General features: G+C 47.8%; 1 protein-coding gene across 1 annotated transcript; it reads right to left on the reverse strand.

The window, feature by feature from the left end:
- Window positions 1-1,997: 1,997 nt before the first annotated feature.
- Window positions 1,998-10,855, reverse strand: ATP5PF (ATP synthase peripheral stalk subunit F6). The gene is made up of 4 exons (XM_073584510.1): window positions 10,701-10,855; window positions 4,574-4,756; window positions 2,665-2,789; window positions 1,998-2,105 (listed from the first exon to the last, which is right to left on the reverse strand). The coding sequence occupies exons 2-4, from the start codon at window positions 4,741-4,743 to the stop codon at window positions 2,077-2,079; spliced, it is 324 nt and encodes a 107-aa protein (XP_073440611.1). The 5' UTR covers window positions 4,744-4,756; window positions 10,701-10,855; the 3' UTR covers window positions 1,998-2,076.
- Window positions 10,856-16,560: the final 5,705 nt, after the last annotated feature.

Consider the following 16,560-nt stretch of genomic DNA (forward strand, 5'->3'; position numbering starts at 1 on the left):
AGATGATGTTAAAATCACATTGGATACGGATGTTATACGGATGCCAGGTGAGAAAATAAAATATAAATAAAATTAATATATATATATTAATCACACACTCGCATGACATACGCAGGACACTCATCCACCTTTTCATGATGAACATCGGAGTTTTTATATGCAAATGTCTGCAAGCACCAAGAATAAATCTCATATACTGTAATTGAGTATATACCTTGAAAATGTATACAGCTCTCGCAGCAGAGAAGGCTTAACCTACTGTAGATTGGCACGTTGGGGCTGTATTGTCTCATGTGTGGACGACCAGATACACTTACTGAATGAATGATTGTCCATCGTATGAAATATTCTCTCATTTTGGCTTTCAGGCTATGTGCCCACGTAGTTTTTAGGTTGTGCGGATTTTCTTGAAAAACCCGCAGGTAAATTGGCAGGACAAAAGTCCTGCGGTTTTATACCTCATAATGATAAGGTGTGAAACCGCAGCGGAAACCGCACAAAGAATTGACATGCTGCGGATTGTAACCCGCGGAAAAATCCGCAGCATGTGCACTGCGGTTTTTTTCCATAGGAAATAAAGGTACTGTACAACGCAGCAGAATCTGCTGCGGACCCGCAGAGCCAAATCCACTGCGGATCCGCAGCAGAATCCGCAGCGTGTGCACATACCCTCACAGTGCAATAAAGGACATTGTCAGATGTGTGATGCCTTTCATTTAAAATTCTTATATAATGGGTGTCCTGTGAATTGTTTCAACACTACAAGGTATCACATTAAGGGAAAATAAAGGGCAGTTCCTTCTGGAGCACAGAAAAGATAGAGAAACATTGGAGAGGAGGACATTATATACAGCAGATGTCTAAAGCAGAAAATAAGTGGATATTTGCATTAAACACATTAAAGCCGGCAGGTCTCAATAGTGAAGGAACTATTGGCGTTTGGAAACTAAAGGAAATGTATTATAAAGAAAAGTTTTGCACCAATGAACATTAAAACTCACTAGTGATGAGCGAACGTGCTGGGATAAAGTTTTACCCAGCATGCTCGGGTGCTAACCAAGGGTCTTCGACGTGCTTGAATAATACGATCGAGTCCTTGCGGCAGGGACTGTCTAGCAAACGGGTGAATTTCACAGATATTTTTTCTTTGATATTCTTAAAGCTAGATATTCTCCTCTCAGATGCGTTTTTTTTTGGCAGAACTTCTTTCCTCAGCACGAAGCGTCTAAATATGGAGTTTAATCCCGCTTGAATGGATCCATTATTTGAAAAACAATGATTTTGTCCTTCATCTAAGCCCCTCCAGCCTATATGGCACTGGTGGGATTTAGTTCTCTCACACGTACAGGGGTCATGTTATACTATATATAAAAAAAAAAAAAAAACTCACTATTGGCATTGCTGCACACTTGAATAACTGTGTAACAAAATTATTCTACCCAGTATTACGCTGCCCTCAATATAGTCAGGTCCCGCCCAATGACAGAGGGACATATGAACAAACTGGTCCGTCACCAGCCACGAGAAGACTGTAATAATGGAAGCAGTGCGTGGTTGTTTCCAGAAGCCCAGGCACATTTATAGTCAGGAATTCCAACCATGAATTGCCTTCTTTAAAGGAGAATCTTGTAGTATTCCAAACCACCAATGTGCTGGAGGCAATACGGGTAGAAGTCACACAAACTCCAAGAATGGCCAAGATGTGGGGAAAAAAGTAATATATAAAACGCAGTGTGTACCCAAAATGATACCTGTAAAAACTTCACCTTCTCAGGCCAAAAAACCAAGCCTTCATACAGCTCCATCAAAGGAAAAATAAAGTGACGGGTCTCAGAAAATGTCAACAAACCAAACTTTTATATAGATTTTGTCTTCATTTGTTTTTTGGGGGAGAATGTTGTAAAGGCGGATATCACAGAGGCGTCTGACTTCTATGCTGCTTGCCAATAAATAAATTATTTGAGCTTTAGAAAAAATGAAACACACGACCCAGAAAGTCATCACCAAAGCGGTTTATTAATTTACTAGAAACACAGACGGGACGCGCTCCATTGATACTCGGGTCCGAGGTTCACATCACTTCTGTACATCTTCCAATTTTGGTTCTAAAATACAAAGACAAAAAAAAAAGATTAACTCTCGCAATGTGTGTATGATATGGGAACGTTCTTCAGGATGTTGGAGCTTATTATTCAGAGGCAAGGAGACCAGCTTACAGGGTGTCTGACACAGCATGGCCTATGGTGAACAGGGAATGAAAGAAAGAGTGGCCTAAACTAACACCGTGCACTGAAATTGCATTAAAATGTGGCTCAAAATTTGTGATCGTGTTAAACCAACCAATATTTGGTGCACACCTCTACTAGGTTGTGTAGAGATGTGCCACTGTGAGACATACAACTTGAGAATTTTAGAACAGTCCCATCTGACAGCTGCCTAATGCGCAGGTATCTGGGCATCCAGTGAATGGTTATTAGGCTCACTGAATGGAAACAATATTCTTTTAGTCGGGTTGGTTGTGATCCCTTTTACGCTGAGCTAGCTCTGCTCATCAGATGATCAGAAGCCACAGGTCAGCCTGGTGCATATTCACACTACTGAGTGCTGTGACTGTCATCTTATAACATTATACAGTCTTATATGGTAGAAAAAAATAATACTAACCTTCAAACTTTAAGTCTGGAAACTTTTCCAAGTTCCCACCGCCATATAACCGCTGTAATTTGCTGACGTCTTCATTGAGGTCTTTCTGGTATTCGGCTCCAGCATCGACGGCACCGCCGGATTGTCTACGAGAGATTAAAGGATATACAGTTTAGATGGAATCAAGTCTCAAGAAGAAAATTAAATATTTAATTTGTAAACACAAGAGAATCTATGTGGATATCTGCACGACCGCAAAGCTTTAGGCTACGTGCCCACGTTGCAGAAATGCTGCGGAAATGTCCGCAGCATATCCGCAACTCCCCGCTGCGGGTAAAACGCATGCGGAATTCGCATGCATTTTCCCACAAAACACAAGCGTTTTTAGCTTGCAGAATGCTTGCGCTTTCCAAGCGATTTGAAGCATCGCTTGGAAAGGTGATTGACAGGTTGGTCACACTGGTCAAGCATAGTGCTTGACCAGTGTGACCAACTTTTTACTATTGATGCTGCCTATGCAGCATCAGTAGTAAAAGACAGAATGTAAAAAAAAAAAAAATATGGTTATTCTCACCTTCCGACAGCCCCCGATCTCCTCAGCGGCGCTCCCGGTACGTTCCGTTCCCAGTGATGCTTTGCGCGAAGGACCCGAGATGACGTCACGCTCGCAAGACTGCGAAGTCATCTCAGGTGATTCGCGCAATGCATCCCTGGGACCGGAAGATGCTGGCAGCGTGGCTGACAGGCGGGAAGGTTCCGGGGGCCATCAGAAGGTGCGTATATCACTATTTTTTATTTTAATTCTATTTTTTACAGGATTATGGTACCCAGGGCCTGGAGGAGTCTCCTCTCCTCCAGACCCTGGGTACCATCCGCACATGAAGCTCTCACTTTACGCATGGTAGGCATAGCCACATGCGTAAAGTGAGTGTTTCAATGCAATCCTATGGCGGCGGAATTGCCGCAATTCCGCAGAAATAATGAACATGCTGCGGATTTTACCGTTATGCGATTCCACAGCGGTGAAATCCGCAGCATGGACACTGCAACTGCGGAATCCCACAGGAATGCATGGGGATGCGTTTTTTAAGCGTTTTAGCTCTGCATTTCTTTAAAAGGTTTACTTTTAAGTAAGGAAAAAAAAAGTATGTATTTTGGCTAAATGTCATTTTTGGAACTGGATTTAAGTAAAAATTTTGCACTTTGCCTTTAGCGGCATTTAACACGTGTGTGCGTCACACTCTCCGCCCATCAGCTAGCCCATGACGTGATCACGGGTCGCCAATTAGTTGTCATGACAGCCGGTGGTCAGCTAATGACCCGTGCCTTTCTTGAAACCCTGCCTGTGGCTGGGCTTCATAAGAAACCGTGATTTCTGCTCTATGCAGTGATGCTGTGGCATTGCTGTATATAGCCCAAGTGATTGGACAATCGCAGCTTCAAGTTCCCTATGGGGATTATGAAGTTTAAAAAAATAAATAAATAAATTAGAAATTTTAAGAAAAAAAAAGTTAAAAACATCCCTCTTTTCACCTACTGAATTAACAAAAAAAAAAAAAAAAAGGAAATTGGACCTGTTGTGAAGTGGTTAAAGCACTCTGGTAGAATAGGGAGGTAGGAGATTAGTGATCTGCCATGAACTGGAGGATCCTTAGGGTAGCAGCATCCATGAATTGTTAGTGATCTTCTCCTGCCCTGCACCGGTCACATGAGCCAGTGTCAGGCAGGAGGCGAGAAGCTCCCTCAGTGACGGCCAAGAACTAGGAGCCACACTCCCTTTTATCAAGACTGTTTTGTTTTTTTGCTAAAAAGTGCATTTTATAGTCCCAAAGATATGAGGTAGATCTGTAAATCTATTACTGATAGAGGGGGACACACTCTTCTGATCCTGATCCCAGGGTCTTCCACCCCACGACCTTCTGTTACTTACTGGCTCTTTGATCTGTATTCCCGGATTTTATCGACGAACAGTTTCTGGATGGGATCTAACTCCTTGGTCTTGTTAAAGGCAATGGCCGTCAGACCAATATTCCTTCTCAAATGGAGAGAAACGGAAGAGCGGAAAAGAGAGGAGAAGCGGAAAAGCTGTTGGAGAACCATGATGTCACGTTACCTAGAGGGAAGATATTAGAATAGATATAATGGCCGACATCTGTATTCATCATACAACCCCGAATATCTGGTGTCCTGGACTATACGGTATACAGGACAGCAGAGCATCCACGGCTGCCCATATACAGCAGTGTGCCGGGCTATGGATTGCCCTTCCTTCTTGCACTGACACAGGCCAGATGCTGACAAGCGAGCGATTGTCTCCTCCCTCGTGAACGGATGTCTGCACAATGCTGCAGAGCTGAACTCTAGTGTATTCCATGGTACGAGGCTGAAGTTGGTTTCTAAGGCTATGTGCACACTCTGCGGGTTTTTCCGTGCGGAACCGCAGGTAAAACCGCAGGTAAAGTGACCTGCGGTTTGGCCTGCGGTTTTCCCCTGCGGTTTCACACCTCTACTATGTTAAAGATGTGAAACCGCAGCGGAATCCGCAGAAACAATTGACATGCTGCGGTTTATAAACCGCAACAAAACTGCATGGAAAAACCGCGTGAGCACAGCGGTTTTTAAAACCCATAGGGTAACATGGTACTGTACCATGTCTGCGGAACCGCAGCAGAATCTGCAGCATGTGCACATAGCCTTATTCTGCAATTTTTTTATTTTCTGTTTTATATAGGTTTAACAATAACAAGTAAGCATCACAATAATAACATACAATGCAGTGAGGCGCCCTGATGCGAATGCACTTAAAAACAGCTACAAAAACTATAAAACTGGCACAAAAATGGGCATTAAAGTAGGTACTGAAGGGCGATAATGAAAGGGTTTTAAGACTTTGGGACACTGATATCACACTGTAGACATATAGAACAGGGAGCCCCACATCAAACCCAGGACCCTCCAGCCTGGCCCAAATGGGTTCTGGGCATCAGAACTGGCATCAAAGTGAGAAAACAGTAGTTTTTAACCATTTGAATAAGTGGTGTTTTTAAGGGGTTACATGACTTTGTGCACTGATCTCACACTAAGAAAACACAGACATTGATGCCCTGCATTAAACCCAGGTCCCTCCAGCCTGGCAAAAATGGGTTATGGGCATCAGAACTGACATTAAAGTGGGCAAACAGCCAATTTTTACAGATTTGAATAAGTAACTAATGTATTTAAGGGGTTAAATGACTTAGGGCTATTGATCTCACACTAAGAAAACACAGATGGTGATGCCCTGTGTCAGGAAAATATGAGTTATTATTGCGTAAATAACCGAAGCATCCATCAAGAGCTTCCGGCTGCATCTCCTTGGTTAGTGAAGGACATGCTGACCCTACCCCACTAGGTTTGTGCAGTGTAAACACGAAGCACCACGTGCAGGCACGTAGCTGCAGTCCTTCCCCCCAGTCTGCCTGTGTGTAATTCTACCCCCCTCCCTTCTTCACAGCAGCGGGACACTACGCATGGCCGTATATAAGCGGTTCTTCCCGCCAAGGATCCAAATGGTTCTTTAACTATTCAAGATCGAATTTAATAACACAGACTAAGCCTAGAGACAGGAAACCTATATTTTCGGGATCAGCATAAGTAAAGCTATTCACAGTAGCGTTTTGCGACTTCTGCGCCCACCAGAAATCGAGAAAAGGATTTCTGCCCGCTAGTACTACACAGACATGTCATGCTCAGTCTTAAATGAAAGATAATTTCACAAGCAAACCTATAATCCCCCTGTCGTCACTCTACGAGATTCCCATCGATAGCTATGGCCAGTGGAAGTTTTAATAACTCTTCCAAAAGGGTCGTATATCCTCTAGCTCAGCCCCCCCAGTGAGGTCAGCCAGAGAAAAGCATAAATCTAGGATGCTCTATTAGGAAGTTGCCTTTTGTCTGGAGAATCAGCTACAGCCAGCTATGCATTTGTACGCTTTGTTCTTGGAAGGTTCTCCTCCCCCCTCATCCCAGTGACTGAGATCTGTAAGTTCTTATTTTAATCCGGTTTATTTCTAACTGTCTGAATATACTGTATTTTGTCTCTTTTGTAACATTTTTCGTATTTTTGTAAACATAATGCCTATATTTTCTGCAGTAAATCTATAAAATTTACTAGTTTTACTTGCTCTAAGAACGAACTACCACTTACTCTGCGCTAAATTACGCTACCTTGTGGGTGGGCGGGTTTCTGATTTTAATAACAAACGAGGAGCTGGTGGCAGCAAAGTGTTCTGGGGGATTTGGGAGACCCTGGCAGTGACAGAACAGAGGTTTATGTGTCTATTTCCTGCCTGCGACTGGGGATATACATACTGCCCTCACTCCAGAGTGCCCAATAGCCAGTACACGGCAAGGCAGCCTTCCTGGTGACTACTTATCCTAGGTGTAGTTTCTTGACTGACCTGAGGATAAGGGGGGGTGACAATGAGTTGCAAGTTCCAAACCGGAAATGAAGGTGGGATAGACAAGTAAATCCCTGACACATTGGTGGCAGTAGTGGGACCGCAAAATAGGATCCCTGACATATTGGTGGCAGAGCGGTGGGATCATAGAGCATTAGTGACCTGGTTTGAGCAATCATTCCTCTAACTAAAAACTTGCACAGTTCTTGCGAGGACCCTGCGCAAATAGTTTTAGAGAACGAACTCAGTGTTCATTGATGCCGAGACAATACTGTGTGTATAGCAGTTACCCCCACCCCTTCTCTTCGTTTTTCTGTCCTTTTATTTGGCAACTATGGCTACACTTGTATGAGCCTTGTATATGCAGCAGAAAAAGGACACTCTTGCTGGAATATGTACAACCAGAGGCATTGACCCAGTGGTAAAAACAAATGGTCGAGGAACTGGTGCGACTTGAAGCAGAGCCAGTCAATCCCCAGAGCCCAAGGGATGCAGGAGCCAGCCCAAGCACAGGTGGTGCTGCTGCGGAGGTCCAACTTCTGAATGCTGGCCCTACTCACAACCAGGGTAGCGTGGACCGTTATCTGCAAATGGCTCTACAACACTGCCCCGCAGACGATCAGGAAAGACGTCTGCAGCTGATCCAGGAGAGGGCCAAGCGGGAGGCCCAAGCCCAGGCCGAGAGAACCGAACGACAAGCCCAGGCTAAGCGGGAGTACCAGCTGGAGTTAGCCCGAATCCAGAGGCGGAGGTCTTCCCAGCCCAGCAGTAAGTCCAGCAACGCTCAGTTCCTTAAACCCCAGCCAGAGAACTTTCCGGTGATGGAAAAGGACGGAGACTTGGATATTTTTCTGCGGTGATTTGAAAAAGCCTGCAGACAGAACTAGCTGCCTGAGGACCAATGGACCCGATATTTAACCACAGAGATCAAAGGAAAAGCTCTGGAGGCAATTGCTTCTCTCCCTCAAGACCAAAAAGGAAACTATGAGGACATTAAGCAGGCCCTGATAAAGAAGTACCAACTGACTCCTAAGGTTTACCATAATAAGTTCCGGAACCTCCAACGTGGCCCACATGACAGCTACAGTGATGTGGTGCATAGACTCAGAACCCAATTTGATCAGTGGATCCAAAGACTGTCAGTGGCCACCTTTGAGCAGCTGCAGGACCTGATGATAAAGGACCAGCTCCTACATCTATGCCCAGCTGAGGTAAGACAGTTCATGATGGACCGGGAGCCAAAAGACGTGGACAAAGCAGCGCAGATCGTCGACACCTACGATGCCAACCGTAAACCAGGAAGTGCGGAAGCCAGTCACCGCCAGCTGGATAAGGGGTAAGCCATCAACCAACCCAAGTACCCCTGCCAGCCGACTCACTGGAGACCTTGTCCCCTTTTGTCAGGCCTACATCTGATCCCCGCAAGTGCTATTTCTGCAATTGGACTGGACAACTCAGCGCCACTTGTCCAGAGAATCAGAAGAACCCCCCAGCCAAGGCCTCAGGGCCTAATGCAGCAGTTCTTTTTGTGGGTGGGGCAGGTGGGAGGGCCTGTGAAAACTGGCAGAAAGTCACCGTGGGGAACCATGTTGCTATAGGCTTCAAGGACACCAGGGCCGAACAAACCCTCATCCGACCCGAACTGGTGACCCCCGAAAAGATTATTCCAGAGAAAACCCTGTCACTGGGATTGGGGGCGTCAGAGAGCTGCAAGTTCCTAACTGGAACTGAAAGTGGGATAGACAAGTAAATCACTGACATATTGGTGGCAGCAGTGGGACCGCGAAATAGGATCCCTGACACCCAAAGTCATTTAATCCCTTAAAAAACATCAGTTACACACTCAAATATGTGAAAATTGGCTGTTTGCCCACTTTGATACCAATTCTGATGCCCACAACCCATTTGGGCCAGGCTAAAGGGACCTGGTTTTGACGCTGGGCATCACTATCTATGTATTCTTACTGTGACATCAGTGTCCCAAAGTCATTTAACCCCTTAAAAACATCAGTTTTTCAAATCTGTGAAAATCGGCTGTTTGCCCACATTGATGCCAATTCTGATGCCCACAACCCATTTGGGCCAGGCTGTAAGGACCTGGGTGTGATGTGGGGAATCAATATCTGTGTATTGTAAGAGTGAGATCGGTGGCCCACAGTCATTTAACCCCTTAAAAACATCAGTTACGCATTCAAATCTGTGAATATGGGCTGTTTGTCCACTTTGATGCCATTTCTTTTGCCCAGAACCCATTTGGGCCAGGCTAGAAGGACCTGATTTTGATGTGGGGGCATCACTGTGTATTCTTAGTATGAGATCAGTGGCCCAAAGTCATTTAACCCCTTCAAAACACCAGTTACTTATTCAAATGGCCAAAATCGACTGTCTGCCCACTTCGATGCCAGTTCTGATGCCCAGAACCTATTTGGGCCAGGGTGGAGGGACCTGGTTTTGATATGGGGCTCCCTGTTCTATATGTCTGCAGTGTGATATCAGTGGCCCAGTCATTTAACCCTTTCATTAACGCCCTTCTGTGCCCACTTTGATGCCCATTTTTATAGTTTTTGTAGCTGTTTGTAAGTGCATTCACATCAGGGCGCCTCACTGCATTGTATGTTATTATTGTGATGCTTATTTTTTGTTGTTAAACCTATAAAAAACAGAAAAGAAAAAATTGCTGAATAAGAAACTGACGAACAACTTCAGCCTCGTTTCCGTGGCGCTACATTGTGGCACAAGCTGCACTCCTACTTTGCGAGTCTCCGGCGCTGCTCACACTGTGAGTGAGGCCATGTGCACACGTAAGTATCGACTGCAGAAATTTCTGCATCTCTTGGCAGGGAAAATGCAGGGCGAAATAGAAAGGTTTTTGTCACTTTTTTTGGTGCATTTTCCCCGACTCATTACTAGGGTGAAATCTGCCGCAAAAACGCTGAAAGAATTTACATACCGGAGAAATAAACCTGCAAGGAAAAAGTAAGCAACGTGTGACTGAGACGTCCGGATTCTCACTCACTATCACCAGGAAATCCTTCTTTTATTTTTTACAAATCTGTGCAGCAAAAACGCAACGTGTGCACACAGCCTAAAGCTACTCTCCACAGGACACCGGCAGCTCTCACACTGGATCTCCACCCTAGAAAGTGATGAGACGGCGCAGATTGGACGGCTGGGACCCCACCGCTGCGAGGCGCGAGGAGGCCGCAGTGCTCGTGTATGGCTGTGTCCCCCCAAAGTGCAGCCGTCACACTGCATGGCAGGGGAATGTGTGACGCTAACACTACTCTATGGAGCGGAGGGGGTCCCAGGGGACAACACCACTATGTAGGACAGTAACGTCCCAATATGGAGGGGGCAGGGATGGAAGACGCACTGTGGGAACACACACCAGCCTGGCGTAAGACGTTTATTTACGTCCTTTCTGTGCCCCTCACCCACGGATAACTCGAAATGACAGCGTCCTCGCCATATGTGCGGCTGACTACGAGCCGTGTATCTGCTAGGCCCCCGTGTCAGGAGGATGTCCGGCAGAAGGCGCAGCCCTGACACGGAGCAGCTGTGTCCACTCTCCGGCCACCTGTGTGATAACCCGCCCGGACAGCGCGGTCCCCGGCTCACCTCTCCCGGAGCACAGCGGAGCGGTCACCTTGCTTTCCGCCTATCACCGTGCGCGCACCCTGATGACGTCGACGAAGTCACGCACGCTGGTCGAAAGCTCCGCCCCTCGCGGCGACGCGCTGAGCACCAAGCGTGTGCTGGTGCTCTGCGCGTGCGCACATGCTCACCAAGTCACGTGCTTGTATTAGTCGCTGCCGATAGACGTGTGCACCACAAGTCCCAGAAGGCTATAAATAACAGCTGTTTCCAGCCGTCTGTGTGTGGGGACGATCCCTGCCCTCATTAGCTTCTGCGTTACTGCGCACAAGAAAACAAAAAGCCATTTCACTCCGCTGTGCTGGAGCCGATTCACATCCACATCGTGTCCGTGTCCATAGCTGCCGTCACTGGGATCAGATTTTCTCGTTTGCAAAAAACCCAGAATCTGATTAAACTCCGCACAATCCACGGCTGCATGAACTGCAACATATGGAGCCCGTCTGTCTGTCCTCGTGTGTCCTCGTCTGTCTGTCACCGTCTGTGTGTCCTTGTCTGTGTGTCTCTCTCTGTGTCCCGTCTGTGTGTCTCTGTGTCCCGTCTGTGTGTCTCTCTCTGTGTCCCGTCTGTCTGTCACCGTCTGTGTGTCCCCGTCTGTGTGTCTCTCTCTGTGTCCCGTCTGTGTGTCCTTGTCTGTGTCTCTCTCTGTGTCCCTTCTGTGTGTCCCGTCTGTCTGTCACCATCTGTGTGTCCTTGTCTGTGTGTCTCTGTGTCCCGTCTGTTTCCCTGTGTGTCCCCGTCCGTGTGTCCTTGTCTGTGTGTCCCCGTCTGTGTGTCTCTCTGTGTCCCCGTCTGTGTGTCTCTCTCTGTGTCCCGTCTGTCTGTCACCGTGTGTGTGTCCCCGTCTGTGTGTCCCCGTCTGTGTGTCTCTCTCTGTGTCCCGTCTGTGTGTCCCCGTCTGTGTGTCTCTCTCTGTGTCCCCGTCTGTGTGTCCTTGTCTGTGTCTCTCTCTGTGTCCCGTCTGTGTGTCCCGTCTGTCTGTCACCATCTGTGTGTCTCTGTGTCCCGTCTGTTTCCCTGTGTGTCCCCGTCCGTGTGTCCTTGTCTGTGTGTCCCCGTCTGTGTGTCTCTCTGTGTCCCCGTCTGTGTGTCTCTCTCTGTGTCCCGTCTGTCTGTCACCATGTGTGTGTCCCCGTCTGTGTGTCCTTGTCTGTGTGTCTCTCTCTGTGTCCCGTCTGTGTGTCCCGTCTGTCTGTCCCCATCTGTGTGTCCCCGTCTGTGTGTCCTTGTCTGTGTGTCTCTCTCTGTGTCCCGTCTGTGTATCTCTCTCTGTCCTTGTCTGTGTCTGTGTCCTTGTCTGTGTGTCCCCGTCTGTGTGTCTCTCTCTGTGTCCCGTCTGTCTGTCACCGTCTGTGTGTCTCTGTGTCCCGTCTGTGTGTCCCCGTCTGTGTGTCTCTCTCTGTGTCCCGTCTGTGTGTCCTTGTCTGTGTCCCGTCTGTGTGTCCCGTCTGTCTGTCACCGTCTGTCTGTCACCATCTGTGTGTCCTTGTCTGTGTGTCTCTGTGTCCCGTCTGTTTCCCTGTGTGTCCCCGTCCGTGTGTCCTTGTCTGTCTGTCCTTGTCTGTGTGTCCCCGTCTGTGTGTCTCTCTGTGTCCCCGTCTGTGTGTCTCTCTCTGTGTCCCGTCTGTGTGTCTCTCTCTGTGTCCCGTCTGTCTGTCACCGTGTGTGTGTCCCCGTCTGTGTGTCCTTGTCTGTGTGTCTCTCTCTCTGTCCCGTCTGTGTGTCCCGTCTGTGTGTCTCTGTGTCCTTGTCTGTGTCTCTGTGTCCTTGTCTGTCTGTCCTTGTCTGTGTGTCTCTGTGTCCTTGTCTGTGTGTCTCTCTCTGTGTCCCGTCTGTCTGTCACCGTCTGTGTGTCTCTGTGTCCCGTCTGTGTGTCTCTCTCTGTGTCCCGTCTGTGTGTCCCCGTCTGTGTGTCTCTCTCTGTGTCCCGTCTGTCTGTCACCGTCTGTGTGTCTCTGTGTCCCGTCTGTGTGTCTCTCTCTGTGTCCCGTCTGTGTGTCCCCGTCTGTGTGTCTCTCTCTGTGTCCCGTCTGTGTGTCCTTGTCTGTGTCTCTCTCTGTGTCCCGTCTGTGTGTCCCGTCTGTCTGTCACCATCTGTGTGTCCTTGTCTGTGTGTCTCTGTGTCCCGTCTGTTTCCCTGTGTGTCCCCGTCCGTGTGTCCTTGTCTGTGTGTCCCCGTCTGTGTGTCTCTCTGTGTCCCCGTCTGTGTGTCTCTCTCTGTGTCCCGTCTGTCTGTCACCGTGTGTGTGTCCCCGTCTGTGTGTCCTTGTCTGTGTGTCTCTCTCTGTGTCCCGTCTGTGTATCCCGTCTGTCTGTCCCCATCTGTGTGTCCCCGTCTGTGTGTCCTTGTCTGTGTGTCTCTCTCTGTGTCCCGTCTGTGTGTCTCTCTCTGTCCTTGTCTGTGTCCTTGTCTGTGTGTCCCCGTCTGTGTGTCTCTCTCTGTGTCCCGTCTGTCTGTCACCGTCTGTGTGTCTCTGTGTCCCGTCTGTGTGTCCCCGTCTGTGTGTCTCTCTCTGTGTCCCGTCTGTGTGTCCTTGTCTGTGTCTCTCTCTGTGTCCCGTCTGTGTGTCCCGTCTGTCTGTCACCGTCTGTCTGTCACCATCTGTGTGTCTCTGTGTCCCGTCTGTTTCCCTGTGTGTCCCCGTCCGTGTGTCCTTGTCTGTCTGTCCTTGTCTGTGTGTCCCCGTCTGTGTGTCTCTCTGTGTCCCCGTCTGTGTGTCTCTCTCTGTGTCCCGTCTGTCTGTCACCGTGTGTGTGTCCCCGTCTGTGTGTCCTTGTCTGTGTGTCTCTCTCTGTGTCCCGTCTGTGTGTCCCGTCTGTCTGTCCCCGTCTGTGTGTCCTTGTCTGTGTGTCTCTCTCTGTGTCCCGTCTGTGTGTCTCTCTCTGTCCTTGTCTGTGTCCTTGTCTGTGTGTCCCCGTCTGTGTGTCTCTCTCTGTGTCCCGTCTGTCTGTCACCGTCTGTGTGTCTCTGTGTCCCGTCTGTGTGTCCCCGTCTGTGTGTCTCTCTCTGTGTCCCGTCTGTGTGTCCTTGTCTGTGTCCCGTCTGTGTGTCCCGTCTGTGTGTCCCGTCTGTCTGTCCCGTCTGTCTGTCACCGTCTGTCTGTCACCATCTGTGTGTCCTTGTCTGTGTGTCTCTGTGTCCCGTCTGTTTCCCTGTGTGTCCCCGTCCGTGTGTCCTTGTCTGTCTGTCCTTGTCTGTGTGTCTCTCTCTGTGTCCCGTCTGTCTGTCACCGTGTGTGTGTCCCCGTCTGTGTGTCCTTGTCTGTGTGTCTCTCTCTGTGTCCCGTCTGTGTGTCCCGTCTGTCTGTCCCCATCTGTGTGTCCCCGTCTGTGTGTCCTTGTCTGTGTGTCTCTCTCTGTGTCCCGTCTGTGTGTCTCTCTCTGCCCTTGTCTGTGTCCTTGTCTGTGTGTCCCCGTCTGTGTGTCTCTCTCTGTGTCCCGTCTGTCTGTCACCGTCTGTGTGTCTCTGTGTCCCGTCTGTGTGTCCCCGTCTGTGTGTCTCTCTCTGTGTCCCGTCTGTGTGTCCTTGTCTGTGTCTCTCTCTGTGTCCCGTCTGTGTGTCCCGTCTGTCTGTCACCGTCTGTCTGTCACCATCTGTGTGTCCTTGTCTGTGTGTCTCTGTGTCCCGTCTGTTTCCCTGTGTGTCCCCGTCCGTGTGTCCTTGTCTGTCTGTCCTTGTCTGTGTGTCCCCGTCTGTGTGTCTCTCTGTGTCCCCGTCTGTCTGTCACCGTGTGTGTGTCCCCGTCTGTGTGTCCTTGTCTGTGTGTCTCTCTCTGTGTCCCGTCTGTCTGTCCCCATCTGTGTGTCCCCGTCTGTGTGTCCTTGTCTGTGTGTCTCTCTCTGTGTCCCGTCTGTGTGTCCTTGTCTGTGTGTCCCGTCTGTGTGTCCCCGTCTGTGTTTGTCACCCTGGTGCTGTCTTTTTTATTGTTTCATGAATATGACAAGGAAATTTTTTTTTGCAAATTTACAGCTTGTACTGTTCATTACGGCTCTGATTTTACGTGTGAGAAAACGGTCCCAACTTCATCAATGTTTTTGATCGAAGTATCAGAAATGTGTCAATTGTTACAGTCACAGCCCTGACTGAATCCACTCCAGACTAGACACTGTCCAATCAGGGGCTGCAAAAAAAAAAAACACTTTAGGAAAAAGAAACTCTCCAAGAATGTTTGAGAAACTCTTCAAAACCACAAGAGGAAACTGTAGTGAAATACGGATATGTATGGATATATGACCAGCAGTAAATTAACATCTGTCCTTAGACTGCAGCTCTCCACACATGACCTATGCTTTCCTGAGAAGAGACAGTCTTTCTGGTCTCAACCCCAGGGGATTCCTGAGAACACACAAAGTGGAAACATTTCACACCTTCTAGTGTCTTTGATGGAGAGACGCCAATTGCAGCCTGACGCTATGTATGAGAAAGGTCACACAAATAGTGTTCAAAGAGAAAATAATGTATTCATTGGTAAAATAACCATGGTCCTGTCACAACCAAGGATTAGAATATTAACATGAGAGGCTGGTCTAGAAATCCGATCTCCAAGCTAATCTATAAACAAGGCCCGTACACATAGAAACCTGTTCACAGTGAGGGGCAGCCTAGCTTATGTGCTCCATTTCATATTCCCCCCTCCTTTGGGGACAGAGTGTCAGGATGCAAAGTTCGATATTTCTGTAAGTTTTCTCCCTTTTATTTTATCACTGTTTTTGCATATTTGTATGTCACTTTTTATTTCCATTTGTATATCCTTTTTATTGTAAGCACTGTACCTTTTATATTAAAGCTTAAAACTTTAATAAGTCTGAACCTTGTTGCTCTAAAGAATCCATAGCCTTAGAGTGTGTGCTCCTGGTGATTGGCACATCGTAGTATTTCCAGGACTCATCGCCCGTGTGTTCGGTGATTGGTGGCAGCTAGTATGAGCGGTGTGTGGTCTGTGTCGGGGTGTGAGTTATGCTCCCACTGCAGCATAGACCAGAGGTTGAATGCTGGACTGAGTGAGGGGAGATAGATTAACCCTTGCAGGCGCAACCCCAAGTCACGTGCTGAGACGCGGGTATGTGACAATTTGCTGGCAGCGCGGTGGGATATACGAATATATCCTCCCTGGTAATTTGTGAGAAATTGAAACAAAAAACTACAAAACCCTGTAGACGGGCAAGTAACATTTTGGTGGGTAAAGGACTTAGGCTGCTCTCACATTCGGTGGCCCCATTGGGGCTTGTGTCTGGATCCCCTGCAAAATGGGACTCGGACGCATGTGCTGATGGGGCCATAGACTATGGTGTCTGCCTCCGGTAGATGTACAGGTCTGAAAATGATGCACAACACAGCGCACATTCGCTCTGCACCATTATAGTCTGTGGCCCTGTCGGCTCATAAGCCCAAATCCCGTTTTGCCGGGGGGTCCGGAAACAAGCCTGACGGGACCACCGGATGAATAACTAAACGCAACGTGAAAACTCCTTCAGGCCACGGTCACACGCTCAGCATTTGGTCAGTATTTTACCTCAGTATTTGGTCACACACTCAGCATTTGGTCAGTATTTTACCTCAGTATTTGGTCACACACTCAGCATTTGGTCAGTATTTTACCTCAGTATTTGGTCACACGCTCAGCATTTGGTCAGTATTTTACCTCAGTATTTGGTCACACGCTCAGCATTTGGTCAGTATTTTACCTCAGTATTTGTAAAAAAACAAACGAAGAAACAAAAAATTAAGTATAAGTAATAATACAACCAAATAAATTAATAAATTAACCAATATGTTTCTTCCAACAGTTGGATGGCAGACCATCCGGTATAATTAAGAAAAACC

This window comes from Dendrobates tinctorius, unplaced genomic scaffold, assembly GCF_039654945.1.
Source record: "Dendrobates tinctorius isolate UK_male_01 unplaced genomic scaffold, ASM3965494v1 ptg000084l, whole genome shotgun sequence".
NCBI classification, from domain to species: Eukaryota; Metazoa; Chordata; class Amphibia; order Anura; family Dendrobatidae; genus Dendrobates; species Dendrobates tinctorius.